This window comes from Anabas testudineus, chromosome 9 (assembly GCF_900324465.2).
Source record: "Anabas testudineus chromosome 9, fAnaTes1.2, whole genome shotgun sequence".
NCBI lineage: Eukaryota > Metazoa > Chordata > Actinopteri > Anabantiformes > Anabantidae > Anabas > Anabas testudineus.
In genome coordinates this window covers 4310056-4328121 of record NC_046618.1, presented here as the reverse complement: position 1 = coordinate 4328121, position 18066 = coordinate 4310056, and the positions used below count along the sequence as shown (strand labels likewise).

Here is an 18066-nt window from a genome sequence, read left to right as displayed (position 1 = left end):
GTTCCAGTCCAGCTGGATCCCTAAAAAAAGGTGTTATAGTTTACCCCAAAACATCAAAATGATTGATTTCGCTTGCTTCACAAACACAACATCTGTGTGGACTGCAGAGTTTGTTCACTATCAGTAAAATGAACGGGGAACTGATTTTTATCATTTTCTGATGTTTTTCTATTATTATTTTTTTAATTGTACTTGTGAAGTCCCTTTCTTCATAAACCTGTCTCTCTAGTCTAACAATCTGGTTCATTTAATGTTTAATGATGTTGATTAACTTCATCAATCCAGCATCTGTCTCCTGCTCTGACAGAGGAAGTCACGTGGTATGTTTTGTGACTTTACTATTGGCCATTTCATATTAAACGAGTCCCGACCGCCTTCTCGAAATACGGAAGTTAGGTCCACCGAAAGATAATGTTTCTCTCTTACTGTCGACTTCTGTAACAACGCACGTATTGTATAATCGCATTTGACACTTTTAATACAAGCAGATAATACAACGCATGTTTTTAAAGGTGGTATTAGTGTTTGCTGTTTATGAGTGGAGCTGACTTTTTCCGCGGAGGGATCCCCATGGCGCCCTAACGCTGTTGTGCGGGGTGATTTGAATCCCTCTCTGCTCCTTTTCTATCGTTTTTATTTTCTAGGAACATATGTTGAGATTATATTAGCCTTTTTTTATCACAGTATAGTCTGCATATGTGTTTTTATATAGAGTTTTCGGCAGCAGACACTCCTATTATCCGCCTTAAATTTACAAGGTGAGTGTTTTTCTTGCTGTTTACCGCTAGCTAGCTAGCGTGGTTAACATAACGTTAAAGTTAACGTTACTGTGTTGCTACTGCTAACGTCTAACGTCCTCTACGAAGAGCTCATGAAAAACTAGAGATAAACACTAAATTGTATGTTTATTATGTGTGCTAGCTTTCTGTGATGGTAATATCACTGGCAGTAACTTAATGTGTTGTGGTTGTTAGGTGATCACCCATTCATTCAAAACGTTATAAACGCATCTATAATAAAGCTCATGCAGGACGTTTGTAGTTAGCTTCGATGAGTTAACTAGCTATGTTAAACATTAACGGGTATTAGGCTAACTTATTAGCATCAGGCTAAGGTTTTGAGGAACACATTGACACACGTAGTTCAGCTGCTCATGAACTGTCTGTGCAGATGGCTAAAGTTACCACAGAGACGAAGACTGCTGGTACGGAGGAAGAACTGAAGGAGGAAACGTCACCTTCAGAAAAGGAAGCCACTCCTGTGTTTGATGACACCTCAGCTCCCCTGAATTTCTCCAAGATTACACCTAGTCAGTTTGGCATTTCAGTCCAAAGTTTTATCCCATCATCATCAAGCCACAAAAGTGAGACGATTAGTCTTTTTTTTTATTCTCAGCTGATGTTCGTTTTACATAGCCTTTAACAGACAAAAGTGTTCTATATTAGTTGTGTTGTGCTCAGCCACCACTGGTACAGACCGTGAGAAATGATATTAAAGGCTGTGGGGTTTGTTGTATTTTCTAATATTAACATTTAAATCTTACATAAGAGACTTGTGAGCAATTAAAACACATGCTTACAGTAGGAAATGTACTTTCAGGACTCATGTCCACCATGTATATAAATCACAGGCCAAAGGAGTCAGGTGGCTGTTTATATTTCCCATTATGTCACTTACAGAGTTTTACTGTGTTGCTCAAGGTACATCTCGTTTAGCGCAAATAAAAGCAAGACGGAGGTCCAGTGTTGGTGTCCGGGGTTCCCCAGAGACAAACTCCCTCATTCGCTTCATGGCACAACAGAGGATGAAGACTCTACCAACTCACCAGACATCGGAGGTGAGATACTTCTTAATAAAAACATTAGAGCAAATCTTCCCTGTCCCATCATATTACAGTGTGAGACAATATTTAGATTAGAATGGCTTTTGGTTTGGTCTCTGTGGTCAGTATTAAAACATGTCTCAAAGAGACTTTACATACTTTGTCAGACACAAACACACACAAGTGCTGTCACTGCCTTGTGGCATAGGTGACATAAGCATTCTTCTAGTGCACAAAATGCCAGGGGGTGCCGCCCAAGAGTTTTTAATATTATAATATTAATATTATCATTATTATGATAATATAATTATTATTATTATATTATTGTGAAGGTGGTTTGGATATAGCAACACCCTTCAGTGGATATTAACAATTGTCATTATTCCCACAATTATGCGTGAGTAGGTGCATATACTTAGTACTGTCCTGAATGCATTTTTTTCATTCTGTGTTTAGCACTGTCTATTTAACCATCGCTATATTGGCACTTGGCTGGAACATGACGGCTTTCATACACTAATCAAACACAGTGTAGTGTAGCTCGTTTTGTGTGAATATGGATGTCATTAGTCACATGGTATTCTTCATTTGACACAAGACCTGACGCAATGTCTCACAACATTATGCTTCACTGGTGTGAAACAAGCTTCAGTATTATCTACGGATCTCTATCCACAGCTAAATATAATTCCTGTAGTGTGCTTGCTTTCAATTTAATTCCTGTGGCTACTTTGAGTTTGGCCCTGTGAACCTTGCAAAGAATTCAGATAAATTGTTTATGCTTAGACATACAGTTAAATATTGAGATTTTTAAATTCCACGAATTCCATTCAGTGACTTCCTCTCTGTCTGCAGTGCATGTTGGAAATTAATAATGAACAAAGTAATTATGTAAACACGTTGTGATGATTTTCATATCTTAACCTGAGGGCAAACAGGCTGTTGTGTCTCACTTGTCTAATACATTTAACGCAAAATTCCTTCTGTTTCACTGTGTCTGGATACAGTATGAACCAAGAGTCTGTTAAACAGCTAGGAAGTGTTAATATTGACAGTGTGCATCAACTTTAGTTTAATACAGTGAAGAAATAGAAGAGCAGAACGGAAAGTAATGCGGCTCCCTCTGTGATAGTGCTATTAAATGACAGAATGACTTCTGGCAAACGCTGTTAAAGCAGTATTATGTGCAGAGGATTGCCAAGCCCGAAGGTCCCCAACACATGTGAATGAATGTGTCTATCTATTACGCCATGTTATACACGGCAAGTTATATCATTAAAAAGAGATTCTTTAATCTACACACAGTCCTTTACTCTTACATCTACTGAAAACGAATGTAAGTCACTGGAAAACAACAGACACTCACTTATAGTAGCACAAATACAAAGTTGGACTAGTACATAAACTCATGTTAAATTGCATAATTATTAAAAACAGGCTAACATGACATGCTATGATTGCCCCTTTTAATCGGCTTCCAAGTTCTAACCAGCCTGTGCCAGTTACATTTTTATCTATATAATCATTATGCAAACAGGCCATGTTATAGTTCACACAATTAAACAATTTTTTATTACCCCATGAAAAGAAAACTAGACTCTCCCTGTAATTAACAGAGAGGGAAGGCACAGGATGAATCAAATATATCATTTTCCAAACAAGCCTTGACCACGTGTGTCTTTAATCCTTTGTATCTCTTTCTTCTCTCATGTTAAACAATTGACTACATTACATTACTGCTTTTTCTAACATTACTAAACATTTCTAACATAAACTCACAGGCCATAGAGCTAATATTAGTCTAATAATATTAGACAGCCACTTAGTCTAATTTTTAAATGTTTTCTGATCATTTTAGGTTTTGTCTTTGTTGTATTCTTAATTCTGAATTGAGCTGCAGACAAAATTAAGGCTGAAACTTTAAAATCATTCACAGCTTTTTCTGACCAATGAAGGATAGGAGGCGTCACTAAAATATTGCTTGTGATAAGGATTAAAGTGACAGCTGTGTATTTGACCATAAGCTGTCAAAGAGAACACCATGAGCAACTAAAGCAGAGAAGTGCATTATGCTGCAGAAGTGGTTTAAGAAGGTTCTGTGGACTTTTAGTACTTTTTTCCACGGTGAAAACCAAGGTCAACAGGTGGGAGCTTAAATTTCACTTAAGGAAACTATTCATTTAACATTGACTTTTTCTTTTAATGACAGAATAAACTCAGGCATGTGACTTAATGTGACTGTTAGATGATCTAGAGTTCAGCAGACCGTGCTATACTGTGTGTGTGTAAGGAGGAGGTGATTGATACTCTGTGCCTCAGTAATACCACTTTTGTAATTTCAGAAGTCTATGACCTGTCATGTTGCATCAATGAGCAGATGTGTCTATTTCTGCTGTCTTAACCCTCAGCATATCAGATGTAGCCCCTTCCTTCCCCGGGTCGCCTCCACACTGAGGCAGAAGATGGCCTCATTCCAGAGCTTGATGGATGTGGAGGAGAGTGAGGTCTGTGATCCGATGCCAAGCCAGGACAGCGACAGTGGAGGATGTATCAAGACAAGAGATTATCTGTCTGGTGAGGCTGCCTCATTGCCACAGGATTAATAGTTTTGTTTCTCAACAAGGATATGTGCCAATAGGATTTCTTTATGATGTCTGGGGGTGCAGTTCAAAAGCTGTGGATTAATGCACAATTTAAGTCTGACTCTGACAACATCTGACAATAGTCATTTCATCTGAGCTTGGTCAGCTTCTGAAATGGGCCAGTGTCTGAGGTCTTTGTTGTCCAAGTGCAGCTTTACCTCTGTTCTTCTAATCAAGTATTTCTAAACACTGTTTATCAAGTTGTACTTTTTTGTTTATTTCTTTGATAAATTACTTTTTTTTATTTAGGTAAACCCTAAATGTTGTATGTTTATGCAAAGGTTCTTAGTGATAGTTGGATTTTTTTCCCCCCTTGTCAGATGGTAACAGCCTTGATAGAGGGAAGGAGAACAGCCCACCAATGATGACACCAACACCCACCAAGAGGAGGTGCTTGGCCCCCCTAGAAGGCTGTGAGGTGGAGATTAGAGAGGCCAGCGCTCCTATCCTCCACTTCAGTTTGAAGGAGCTGGAGGTACACTCACTCTGACCATGTACTTACTTGACTGTTGTAAATAATTTAACTAAAGGGTTTTACCTCTCTGTACTTGGCTTTCATTGAATCCAGTGATTATTTTTAGCTCAGTACTACACTAGACCTTTTGACTACAAGTGCTCTCAAACTCACAAAGCTAGATTTTATGTCCTGAGTATTTTTAGGTTTATTTATTTATTATGACTTCAGTTTCGTGTTTGGCTTTCAAACTTACAGCTTTTAGTGCAATGTCAAGTCTTCTGTAGCATACAGTACACTCAAACTGCAGTTTTGTAAATTTGTGTTTTCTAGACCCACAATAGAAGCATTTTTGCTGCAGCATTATGAAAACAATATAGTTTTCTTAACCATGTTCACAGAAGGATGAAGAACCAGTGAAGCACATTGTCACAAAAGGACCAAAACAATCCAGTGAGACTGTAGAGGAGGCCCAGGCTGTGCTTATCTCCCGGTCCCTACATGCAGACTTTCAGCTCCAGAGTGATTCCCCTACTAAAAACCAACAGGTTAGATATTAATCCACACTGCAACACACAAGGGATGAATCCCAGAGAAATTGATTTAGACTTTTAGTGAAACTGCTATAACATACAAGGCCTTCTGCTGTAAAGCCATTTGTGAGACACAATTAATTTACTGCATTAAAAAAATGCATCTAACCACAGTAAAGAGCTGTTGTGTAATGTAACATTGAGTGAAAATTCATTGTTTACAGACTGCCAACTAGAAGTGGTGTAAAGTCACATTTGTACTGTTAACTAACCAAGCACACAATTTTTTGAATAAAACATGTCATTCTGTCTCAACGTCGTGCCAAGCAAATTTACGTCTTAACTGGAACCTCACAGTAGATAACAAGGCCGACCTACAGTATTGTTCCCTGCATGAGAGCAGCGCAGAGCTAAACTGTGACCGTCTCCTCCTTTAATTACTGTAGTGTTACCCTGAAATACTCAAAATGTGTGGTCATGCAAGCAATTACCGATAAAGTCCCATTTATTTGTTGTGTTAAGAGCTCTTGCTGCTTTATATTTTGCAAAAGGTTTTCCACTGGTAGGATTTTACTGTGAAGCAGCTTTAAGAAAAGCAGTTCATTCTTCAGCATTGACCGTTGTTCTGTAACAACTGGTCTACACAAAAAACTGTGAACACTGAGTTTAACCTGTGGGGGCAGCTGTGCTTCTGGCAATAAATACAATTTAAAAGCCTAGTAAACATGCAGCAACCTAGACATGTTACATACCCAAAAGAACAATTTCTACCCCCCCAAAAAAACACAATTCCAACACCAAGCACGTAAATTAACGTTAAGTGACAAAAACATGCTAATGCGACATGCTCACAAAATGGGCGCTAGCAATTGTGCAAGTCAAGCGCAAGCTACATATACAAACAGCATATTGTATGAAAGCTGAGGCTTTAAATGGTCTTTGTTGCCGGAAGCACAGCTGCCCTCGACAGAGGCGCTCGGGTTTAACAGGTTAAAGCTGGTACACTCCCTCTCAGTGAAATGGGGCTCTGATAAAGTGACATCAACTGAGAAAACGGCACTCTCCAGCTCTTTTTGTCAGCAGGTCAGGTTTTGAAGTTTGAGAATTTTGGAAATATGTTTATTTGAAACGGGGAAACAGCTGACCTGGCTGTGTCCAAGTTGGAAAACATCACCTACTATAAGTTTTTAAGCTCATAATACACCACCTACGAACAACCACAAAACATAAACATAAACATTTGCCACCGCTATTCTTTTGTTTATATTGCCTGTTTGTTTTTGCTTGGAGGTTTGTCGAGGAAGGCAAAGCCTTGTCCAGTAACCTGGAGCACTTCAGAAGATATTGTTTTTGTTTTGTTTTTTTAATTACAATTACATTTTTCATGAAAGAAATGATAAAAACATTTTTTATCGGTTGTCAATTATAGTTCCTGGAAAGAAAAGATTTTGGAATCGGTCAAGAAAATTGCAATTGGTGCATTTCTATTTTGGCGTGCTTAAGGTTGGATTTAAATATTGCAAGACAAATGAACAAGTTTAAATGAAACATTTAACCATTGCCATTTGACATTATCCTTTTAGACTGTCAGTATTTCAGTTGCACTTGCTCTTATGAACATGTTCTATCAATCTTTTTTGAACTACAATCTAACACAAATGGGAATCTCATGTATTCTCTCTCAACAGGACAGTGCCTTTGAAGTCAAAAGCCCTGGCCGAACACCACCTGATGACCCTTCATCAACCCAGCCCGCCTCCCCTTTCCACATGTCATCTCTCCCGTCTCTGCTGGAGATGGAGCTCAGAGGTAAAAGCACCCTGCTCTCTATGGCCATGATGAAGTCACTGGCCTTTAATCTTGTCTTAGCCCTGTCTTTGAGGCTCTGTGCACAGTGAATTTGTGTGTTGCAGTGGATTAATGTTGGATACAGGAAATTTGTGTTTTAACTACAGGGGGAGTTTTCACAGCACTTTTTCCCCATTTTGTTTTGTTACAGCCTTATTCAAAAAGGGATTAAATTAATTATTTTCCTCACTTATTTACAAAAAATACCCCATAATGTCAAAGTGAAAAAATATTTTTGAAATTTTTGCAAATTGAGTAAAAAAATTAAATTTTGCATGTACATAAGATTTCACAGCCTTTGCACAATAAATTGGCACCAATTACAGCCCCAAGTCTTTTTGAATATGATGCTACAAGCTTGGCACACCGAGAACTATTATAACTTTGTAAGAGTTAATAAATGACTAGTTTTATATCCTGCAATAAAGTCTACACAATATTTTGTGCATTTTACTGTCTGCAGCAGAGAATGACTGCACTGGTACGTCCACTGTTAAGAAGAAGAAGAGGGTGCGCTTTGGTGGTCCCCTCTCTCCTGAGCTCTTTGATAAGAACCTGCCCCCGAGCACCCCATTACAGAAAGGGGGCACACCAGCCCGAGCCCCAACACCAGGTGCAGGGTTGCGTTCAGTGCTGAAGACTCCACAGAGAATTGAATCGCAGACACCACAAGCTCTGCCAGACCTCAGCAGCCCCACTGTGTTTGGTGCCTCCCCAGTATTTGCAAAGCCTCGAAACAGCAGAACGACGTCTGTGAGAAAGAACAATGAGGAGGAGGAGGAGCACGGAAAGGTAGACAAGATGATCCCCATTTACAGTTAGACCATCTTCATAATCAGGTTCTTATCAAAAGCAACAAACCTTTAGGATTTCCACATAAAACTGGGGAAAATTTGATTTTTGTTATGAATCATAGATGTCCTTAAATGTGTCTAAGGTAAATATGGTTTCGGTTTTTTCAGTTTTTTCTCCAGATATACTTGCACGTGTATGATTGAGGATGATATGCCTGAAGTATGCTGTTGATAATTCTGCACTTCATGAACCAGAATATGTATTGTCTTATATCTGGTATAGTTTATAGATTTTATAGTCAACATTGTTTTACTTTATTTTGTGATCTTCTAGATTGTTTTCCCTTCAATTGAGGAGATTGACTCTGCAGTGATGAGTGGTACAGGTGGAGTATTACTGTTTATCGACCCTGAGAGTTACAGTTTATTGTCTCTAGTAGAATCTTGTTAAACTCTGTGTTTTTTTACATTCTCAGAAGATACATGGGAAGCCCAGCCGTTGAATTTAAACACCGCTTTTCATGAGGAGTCTATTTGTCAGATGGTGACAGGTAAACTGCCATCATACTTCTCCATTTTTCCTTTCATTGTCACTTACCATTATGTCTTCATCTCCTCTCCCCCACCTCCTCTTTCCTGACAAATCCAGAACTGTCAAGCTGTAAGACTCTTCAGAAATGAAATATAAGTTGGTTGTCAGTAGCTTAAACAGACCAGGTTTCTCATTTTGAAGCCAGCCTAAGAAATCTTTGCCAGCCTTTCAGTGTAGAAACAAGTAAATATCAGGGAGGTCAAAATGTGAAACATGCTAAGTCACTGTCTGAAGATGTACACTGTTTCTATGCCATCTGAAACTACTGTGAATCGTGGGTTTTTTTGTTTGTTTTTTCAGGTGGTTAGCATGTTTGGCATGGCAAATAAAAAAAATAAAAAAAACTACATTGTTCAATATTACCTAAAGCTAAAGTCAGTTGTCACACCAGTTGTAATACTGTAGCTTTGTCCTCAGAGTCTGAGGCAAAACCCAGCACAACCTCCCAGATGGATGAGCCTGCATCCTTCCCAGATAAGGAGGCGCAAACTGCAGCAGCTCCAATCAGATCTCGAAACCAAAGAAAAAAGGTCTGCAACCACTACAGCTTTAGTTGTTATTTTTCTTTTTATACCTGCTTATCTGGATAGGTTACTTTGGGTGCTGCATTTATACAGTAACTGTAATATTGCCATACTGTCATGTGTATTGAATCTCATATTGGGAATTTTCGATTGTCTACACAATAGCTGCCAGGACCAGAGTGTGAATCTACCAGTGTGGGCCCAGCTCGCTCCAGCACTCGAAAGAGAAAGGTCGGCTATTAATGCAGAGTGCTACTTTAAGTCTTCATGTACGAGATTAGACAGTCTTTTTAAAATAATTTAGGGGTCATAATATGCTCCTATTTAATCTACTGTTTAATTCCTCTGGATCTAAACTTAATCACATATGAGGATACCCTCTTTATATTTGAGAGTGTGGCATAGACACACTCTGTATAACGTATCCTCATGCCAATTCTCTGCTCCTCCAGCAGCCAGAAGAGAACGAACCTGTAAAGAGGTCGACACGCTCTGCTGCCAAGTTGGCCTCTGGGAAGATGAAGGTGAGTTGGCTGAGTGTGCTCGTTTGATTTCTCTTTACACCACTTCAACGAGGTATCTTCAAACATGTCTTTCTGGGGGACAGTCGCGGAGCTGAGAGTTGCACAATTTGACTACAGCTCTTTATAAGCCAAGGTTTTCCCTCCTATATAGGCACACTTCACCAGGTTAGTCATCCCCACCACAGGAATCAGTCATTATGATTTCTATCATAAAGCCCTTAATTCATCAAGGTAATGCATGAGTGGAGAACCTGCGCTGCTGTCATAAACAATTGTTTAAAAAAAATTATATTCAAAATTATGTTATATCGAAATTCTTTCCAACTTCCTTTCCCCATTACTTGAAGGTCCCAGCGTGATGTGACAGACTTACAGATAAATACAAAATTAATTAATGAATAAACGGGATGACACAAACAAGATCTAATGAGAGTCAAGAGCTGTGTCTCTTGATAAATACACACATTGTTCTGGATGGTAGTTTATACTGTACAACAGTACGGCAGGTAACTCATCAAACCAGTTATAAGGCAGTCTGCAGTCTGGATAGCTGCAGCTAACCCCACTGTGGCTCACATTACAGTCAATTTACCAAGCATGCCGTGTCTGGCTTTTCAGTTTTTTCTTTTATACATTTAGGCTCCCAGTTAGTGCTGTGTATCAGTCTAAATGGGTTCCTATCCATCAGGTTAACCAAATAACTTTTGACTGTGGGCAGAACTGATGAAATTTAATTAAAGCGGTGTGTAAATACCTTGCGATCCACTGTAAAGTACAAGGTGGCATTCAGGCCAGAACTTAATTATCAGAGAACAAACCAAGAATTGAAAATTGCCCAGCAGTATATGTAATATTAAAATCAGCATATCTCCCACAGGAAGTAAAAAACAGTATTTTGTATTTTTGTCAGTGTATTGTTACAGTGATGTTTGTCTCCTGTATATATTTAATAAGTAATCACCATTTATTCTGTAGTCCCCAGTCTGTGACACAGTGCTTACACAGTCGTCCAACAAAAATAACATGTTTATGTACTTGGTGAGGATGATAGCATTAGTAGAATCATTTACACATATATAATTACAGTCTATAATCATAGTGTTGATTAGATGCACAGAAAAAGAATAAATTACAGCATCATATCGTAGCTGAATTCTGGGTCGGGGCCTGCTCGTGATATCTATATTTTTCACAGTTGACCTCCACAGCAACACGTCAGTGGAACAAGGGTGTGGACCGTTCCCTGTACGGCTCTCGGGAATATGCCTCCAAGAATCCCGCCCTGAGTCCCATCACTGAAAGGCTGTCCTTCATTAGCCAGTCTCCAGCAGCACAGCACACTCCCTCTGCTGTCTGTGCAGGTAAAGCATGCAGGTGTATTCGATTTTTAAACACACTTGTTAATTATTGGTTTTGTTTCTTTGGTGTGTGCTGTACATTTTTCCATTACATACAACCATTTGTCTACATTTTCAGACTCAGACCAGGAGACCTGCTTGAATCCTGAGATGGCTAAAGACACTCAAGCAGCAGTAGGTGGCCACACAGTAACAAATGCCTTGGACAATCCTTCAGAAGATTATGTTACATCTCCACACGCTAGTAAAAAAAGCACCACAGGGAAGGACAGCAGGCTGTCAGGGCCGAGGGTCAGAGGGAGAGGACTTAAGAAAAGGAAGGTCAGTGTTGTTGACTGTGATCTGCTCAGTGAGGAGCCTCAGCACCCGACTGGAGAAGAGACAGAGGAAACCACTACAAATGTTGAGGAATCAAATGCAATGCCAGTGGAACACCCTGTCTCTGAACAGGGAGGAGCTGTCATTGAATCTAATGGCCCGACCTCTGCAGATACACCCAGCACAGACTCAGACAGGACATCCCAATACCAGGCCAGCCTAAGTGCCTGCTTATCTTCAGATGAAGAGCTCTGCCACACTTTGAATCAGCCAGCAGGGCCAGCACCAAGAAAAACTAAGCAAGGCAGGAGGAGTTCTGTGAACAGTTCTGTCGAACAGGAGCTGCGAGACAAAGTAAAGGATCACCAGCTGAACTGTAGAGTGGAGGAGATGGCACAGGGAGACCAAGCATGTAGCCAGCATGGAAGCAGGTCAAGCTCTGACAGCCAGGAAGCTGAGGGAGTAGCCAATTTACACTTGGCCCCCTGGCAGGCTGACTTTAATTTTGAGGATGTGTTCAAACCTGTCACCACTAGAGGTCAGCGCTCAGTTCGCCGCAGCCTGAGAAACCAGGGCAGCGCAGCTCACAGCAACAACAGTGCAGGTCTCGCATGGATGCCTCGGACCTCCCCTGAGTCCAGTGAAGAACCCCGCAGGAGAACCCGAGGCAGGCGGCTCACTGCTGCTCTACCTGTCCAACCTTCATTCCCTGAGGACACACAAGATGAAACTTCCTGAGACTTTCAAGTGACCACTTTGGACCCAATTTAATGAAATGAACTAAGATTAAATGGGACAATTACTACAACCGTCACACTGTCACACTTACCTAATGTTTTTATTTTTCCAAAAATTTAATAGCAAGAACAACCTCTTTGTTTTAACTTTGCTAAAACATATTTTGTTCCATGGGAATTATTAGGACTGACCAGTAATTTGAAGGCAAATTCCCTCTGGTAGCCAAGACAGTCAATGCAGCGAGAGTCCAATCATCTCTGCCGACCACCTTCTAATCAATATCCAACCACTCCGCTGGTAATCGCAGGGCATCTTCACTCTCACTCTCCAAAGTCACTGGATCGAGCATGTTCCAGTCAATATCGACTCCTGATAGATGAAGATGGCTGTGCTGCATTCACCATCTGTCAGTCTAGGCTGGAGCAGACGAAGAATAATGGATAAGTAATGAAGGGAGGGAATTTGCTCTACACATATAAATCAGATGAATAAGCCCAAATAATTCTGCTGATTTGTGGTTCTTGGTTTGGTGTTCTTCAGTGATCCACACTGTTGACATATAAAAAGATCCAGAAAAGGATGTTTTATTGCATTATCAGTACTTTTAATGGGTGATTGTATTACTGTGTCAATAATAGTGATGGGCAGTGAAATTGTTTTATATGTTGCATCAAATAAAAAATGATTGAGTTTGGTCAGATGTTAAAATTCAGATTAAACACTGTGGTCTCTTGTAAAGACGCCCTATTAGACCAAAGTGTGTTCATTTGGAGGGAATTAATCCAAATATTAAAGCAGCCACTATCTCCACAAATGTCACATTCCAGCTGTGTGGTCATTTTTAGTTGGACTAAAGCAGCTTTCCTTTCACATAAACCAGGACCTCTAGCCATAACTGAATGAATCGCTACATAAATTACCATTCTGATCTCCATTTTGAACACAGCCAAATGTCTGGAAGTAAATTGACCTCTAACCTCGGATTCCACCAGTCACATTCAAATCAGTTCCTCTTTACTGGCTCCATCCATCTGTCACAGAGGAACGGAGGGAGCAGTAACAAATTGAGTTTCAGATTCAGTTCGCATTGGAAAATTGGCTTCCAGAATGATGCATGACTGTAATCTATCCATCACGGGGTAATTGACTCCCTCCTTTTGCATCAAGTCAGAGTCACTTGGCTGAAGGACACCAGAGGTTTCTGGCTCCTAGCGTGTGCCAAGGTCTCTTTCTGTGTTCCTAGTGGAAGACAGATGAACTCCTTCCTAAGAATGGTACAGCCAGTGATGAGCCTCAGTGCCAGCATAGTGGGGCTGCTGCGCCATCTGGTGGTGGCGATGAGGACTTGCAGTAGCCAAGTTACTCATCAGTCAACTTAATCAACTGTGAAGATGAAAGAAGTCTTGGGATCTGATGTTATCATCACAGGAGGAAATCATTTAGTAGCTGCACATTCATTTGTGTCAAAGGGCTTTTTGTTCAGTGCTGCATCACTTGAGGTTTGAGGGTTTCACTGTGTCGTGTCTGTGTTTTAACTTGTGGATCTTTCTTATTTAAAAAACTTTGGAGCATCTATGTGACTAGGCCGTTTCATTGTGAACAGCCCAACTGCAGCACCTCTACACAAGTGGGTGTGGGGTGTGTGTGTGAGAGTGAGTATGAGGGGTGTGAGGCTGAATCCCCTGTCCCTGGCAGACGGGCATAGTGAAGACAGCTTAACACAAGAACAATGGGGTCCTTTGACCAAAATGACGCCCTCAAGACATGTGGCCTCCTGTCACCGTGGCAACCCCCCATGGGACAGGGAGCGGGCTGACAGCTGGAGAGGAGGACTTACAAAAATGGAGTCCATTCCTTTCTACTGAGGCTCCCCTGCTCTCTATCTTTTCCCTCTTGGCCCTGTCTGCCTCTGCTCTGGGCCCTTATGAATGTGGGTTACATCTCATTTTACAGCTTCATGTGATTGACCTTATGGGCTTGACTCGCCACCTACAACTCCCCCACACATAAAAGGAGTTAAAGAGACAACAGTAAATCTCGGTCTTTATGGGCTCTCGTTGCTCTCCGTAATCAGAGGGCATTGATCTCATTGACAAATACAGGCCCGGGCCGCAAGATTTCACACTCACTGTACATTTGATTTTACGGCTCATTTTAAACAGATGAGCACTTTCTGTACAGACAAAACCGAGGCACAATCACTTATTTGTACTTTCAGATTTACAGACTTTCATCTTTCAATTAGTTAATTAGTGGCTGAATAGTATTAAGTTGTCCCGCTGCCTCGGTCCTTTCTGTGCTCGCTGCTGTGAGCCCTCTATTATTGATGCTTGCAGGCGCGTCCTCTAAGCCCTGCACAGCTCTCCTATGGTGCTAAAGACAGCAGGAGGAGGACAAAACAAAGGCAGGACAACAACAAGAGACCCTCTAGCTACTCTCAGTTTGGTTTTCCATCCCAATGTGTCTGCATGTTACAGCTACAGCTGCCTCTGCACACAGCACGCAGACCTCCAACAAGCTGAACAAAGGACTTATCTATCTGAAAGTGCTGCATGTGACTTTTATCATGTAGGATTCAGTGGTCAAGTTCACGTTCTCACCGTGCTAACACCACGTGAGCTGCAAGATATTTTCACTGTTAATAAATCTGTTGATTGGTTTAGTGATTGATCAATTAAATATGAAGTGCTTTGTTTAGAGAGATGGTCACGGAGTTTATACCTAAAGAATAAGTTCCCAAACACAATAGTGAGCTTCGTTATGAAAGCAGTCTGTGTGGAGTTGGACCAACTGATTAATGAACTAACTGTTGCAGCTCCAGACATGTGTTGATAAATGCATCTGTTTGGTTGTTGCTTATAGAACAATAAAGACATATTTCTGCTTTGGTTTGTGATGAAGTGGTGAGACCTCTGGTTCTGCTGCAGAGATTTAGATTCTTTCTCTCCTATTAAGTCACTGTCTGTGCTTTATGTGTAACACATGCAGAGAGATGCCAGAAGAGGAAAAGGAGACAACCAGTAACATCCTGTTTGTGTCAGGAAGCAACAGGATTTATAGTAAATTGGATTTTTGTTGGCTGTTGGCATTCTGGCTAACAACAGAGCACATGTCAAAGAGGGAGGATACCAGGTATAGTGACCACAGTCATCTCAGCATAAGAAGGAGAATGCTTCTTTTGCATTGTAGTCATCATCGCATGATTCATTTAAAGATGCAGAGAGAGAGATGCTGTGTCCTCAGGACATACACTGTAAGTGTGAAGCTTCCCTGTGACATACCTGTACACATTTCCAAAACGTCAGGACATGCCCACACAGGATGGACTCCTGACTGGTCCAATGTGAACGGTGAGGTAAAGTAGAGGCTGCATGAACATTAAAGTCTTCCGACATATGCACACCATAATGAAAAAGGAGCTGATCAGTCAGTATTAACTGCGAAGTCTCATGTTCGTCAGTCACTGCTTTGTTCTTGAAAACAGCATGGTCTTGTGCTCTGCCTGTTGCATGCTGGGAAATGTTTTCAGCCCCCTCTGTGTTTAGTAGAAGCAGGTATGAGGGAGTAAAATAATAAACCTCAGAACAAACGTCTCCACTGCAGACTCCACGCTATAAATGCTCGATAACAAAAATCATGTCCATCTGAGACCCGCTGGTGCTGGGTGGTGCCTCCAGAGAAGGGAGGCAGTCTGCCATGGCAACTGCGAGACAAGATGTATCGCTGTTTCCTGAAGAAATCCCAGACGAGAAGCTGTCTTCAACCCTGTGTTCAACTCTGTGAGCTCAGAGCGCTGAAGGGCACTGAAGGCTGATACTGTACTACTTGCTCTGCAAAAGGGCTCCAGGGGCTTCGCAGGAAAAGGGGCTATGAACTCGCTGCTGGTAGCTAAAGGAAAATATATTGCTTACAGAACCCAGGGATCGTCATACATGTAGCATCATATCAAAACTTTCACTTTGGAACTTAAGGAGCTGTGATAAACTCTGAGCCTGTTGAAGGTGCTGAATGTTCGACACACACCGGGTTTCAGGTTGTTTGCATTTCTGACTAAAATATCTTCACCACAGAGCTACAAACATAAAGAGACCCCAGAGGATGAAACCTACTGACTTTGGAAATCCCTGAACATGTTGACGCGTGGGATTTGGAGTCTTACTATTACTATTGCTATGAAGTATGTACAATCCTGTCCCCCTCAGGATCATATATGAATCATCTTAACTCATCTTCAAATTACAAATTATTGTAAAGGTTCCACTGAGCCTCAATAGTTGTGCATGAATTTCCTGCTCGTCCTCTTCTAAACACTGACTTTAACCCAACAAACATGTTCCATTCTTCTTTCTGAAAGTCTTTCGTGCCGTGGTCGACAAAAATGGAGAAGTTCACTGGTTGTTAAACTGTTGTTCTCTTGCCGGTGGTTGAGGCTGTGGGGTGTGACAACACGTGTGCCTCATCAGTCACGATCAACAGCACAGCTGGAAAACCCCCAAAGTACCTGCATCATTGCTTTTTAGTATCACCTTCTGAGCAGTGTGGAAATGTTGTTGCAGGAAGTCAGAGAACACAGAGAACACAATCAGCAGCACCTCATCGTCCCCCCAAAAAGCAGAACACGTGAGAGGACTGCTGCACACACGTACACACTGCTCGAAGCATCGAGCGAGGCCTCGCGTCCTCTTTTAGGAGCATCTGCATTCACTTTGTTGCAGAGTCAAGGTTTGACTTCAGTTTAATGGCACATATGTGGTAGAGGGTGAAACTGAAAAATGTTCACGCAGCTGTTATGAAGACAGACTTTTACACACGGACCTGTTTACATGGGACAGAATCCTAGAAATGTTCAAATGATCAGCGGCCACACATCACTCAACTGCACCCAGAGTCTGTGCTACTTGAACTTTAGTATAATCAAAGTATTTTGACTCGCTAACATCCATGCAGGCGCTTTCCTGGCACCGTCCGGGATTCGACTATGAGAACTCCCTGAGTAACTATTTGCACTTAACTGTGTGTCTTTGCTGTGTATCAATCTGCTCTGTTAAGCCCTCTCCGAGCGGAGGTGACCTGATCACGATCTGCAGTGGTTGGCTGGCTTCTCTGTGAGAAATGGACCAGTCTGACATGTGTCAGCCATGATAAATGAGCAGGTGTTTGGGTCGGTGTTAAGTAAATGGAGTCATTATTGATGACCTCAGAGCTCCCTGCGTGTTGCCAGTATCAGTGATGACTTCCAGGCCCCCGCCGCAGTAAAAGGCTGCGCTGTGATTCTGTGGGTCAGGGGAGGACTCGTAGCCTCAGGGGTCGTCTGAAGTGTCTGTCAACAGCAGAGTGTAGCTGGGCGACGTGGACAGTTGCATGGTTTGTTTCCTGACAGCATCATAGAAACATTCGTCTGTTAGCAGTGTCTTTAAGAGTGTATTAACATGCTGACACGAGGTGACACAGCTCTCGATGGATCATTTCTTTCCGAAGCCAACAGTCCAGCCTTCACACCAGCTCTGAGTGGTAACTGCGGCGTGTGTAAGTGCGAGCCTGCGAATGCCCGTAATAGTTTTGGTGCTTTCACCCAGCAGTCAGCGGCTTGTGCTGGCTGCTGGGTGGAAGCAATAAGACAATACGGTGGTTAACACGTTTTGCGCAGACTGTACGATGTGGCATGAAACCCGACTTGACGTGATCTTATCCACTGCAGCCTGTAGATGCCTGTTTCCAGGCAGGAAAAGCGTACGAGAGGGAAAAACCTGGATGGATGGGACATGATATATTCATCACTCTCTGCAGCAGTGTCTGTTCGTTCTCTATATTAAAAACAAAACAAACCTTCTGTCACTGTCACCTGAGCCAGATACTGTGATCCAAAAGGACTGAAGGTATTTATCACCTTCACCGTGATACATATAACCACTTCACGTT

At 41.5% G+C, this 18066-nt stretch overlaps 1 protein-coding gene across 6 annotated transcripts; it reads left to right on the top strand.

Moving 5' to 3' along the window:
• Positions 1–397: 397 nt before the first annotated feature.
• Positions 398–12955, top strand: cdca2 (cell division cycle associated 2). 6 transcript variants are annotated; one of them, XM_026343941.1, is made up of 15 exons: positions 398–758; positions 1171–1363; positions 1701–1837; positions 4231–4396; positions 4785–4939; positions 5323–5466; positions 7140–7260; positions 7763–8091; positions 8428–8479; positions 8570–8644; positions 9103–9215; positions 9375–9440; positions 9662–9733; positions 10929–11094; positions 11210–12955. In XM_026343941.1, the coding sequence occupies exons 2-15, from the start codon at positions 1171–1173 to the stop codon at positions 12145–12147; spliced, it is 2727 nt and encodes a 908-aa protein (XP_026199726.1). In that variant the 5' UTR covers positions 398–758; the 3' UTR covers positions 12148–12955. The 6 variants fall into 6 exon arrangements, with proteins under 6 accessions (XP_026199726.1, XP_026199729.1, XP_026199728.1 ...); XM_026343944.1 differs by having other exon boundaries at positions 399–758; positions 1171–1309; positions 5320–5466; XM_026343943.1 differs by having other exon boundaries at positions 399–758; positions 5320–5466; positions 8428–8473.
• Positions 12956–18066: the final 5111 nt, after the last annotated feature.

What these genes read in the sequence shown, in the direction of transcription:
- cdca2 (XM_026343940.1), top strand. Translation starts at nt 1,171, where the DNA reads ATGGCTAAAGTTACCACAGAGACGAAGACTGCTGGTACGGAGGAAGAA. An exon ending in GCTGGAGATGGAGCTCAGAG is followed by an intron (nt 7,261 to 7,762) that starts GTAAAAGCACCC and finishes TACTGTCTGCAG; the next exon opens with CAGAGAATGACTGCACTGGT. An exon ending in CTCGAAACCAAAGAAAAAAG is followed by an intron (nt 9,216 to 9,374) that starts GTCTGCAACCAC and finishes TCTACACAATAG; the next exon opens with CTGCCAGGACCAGAGTGTGA.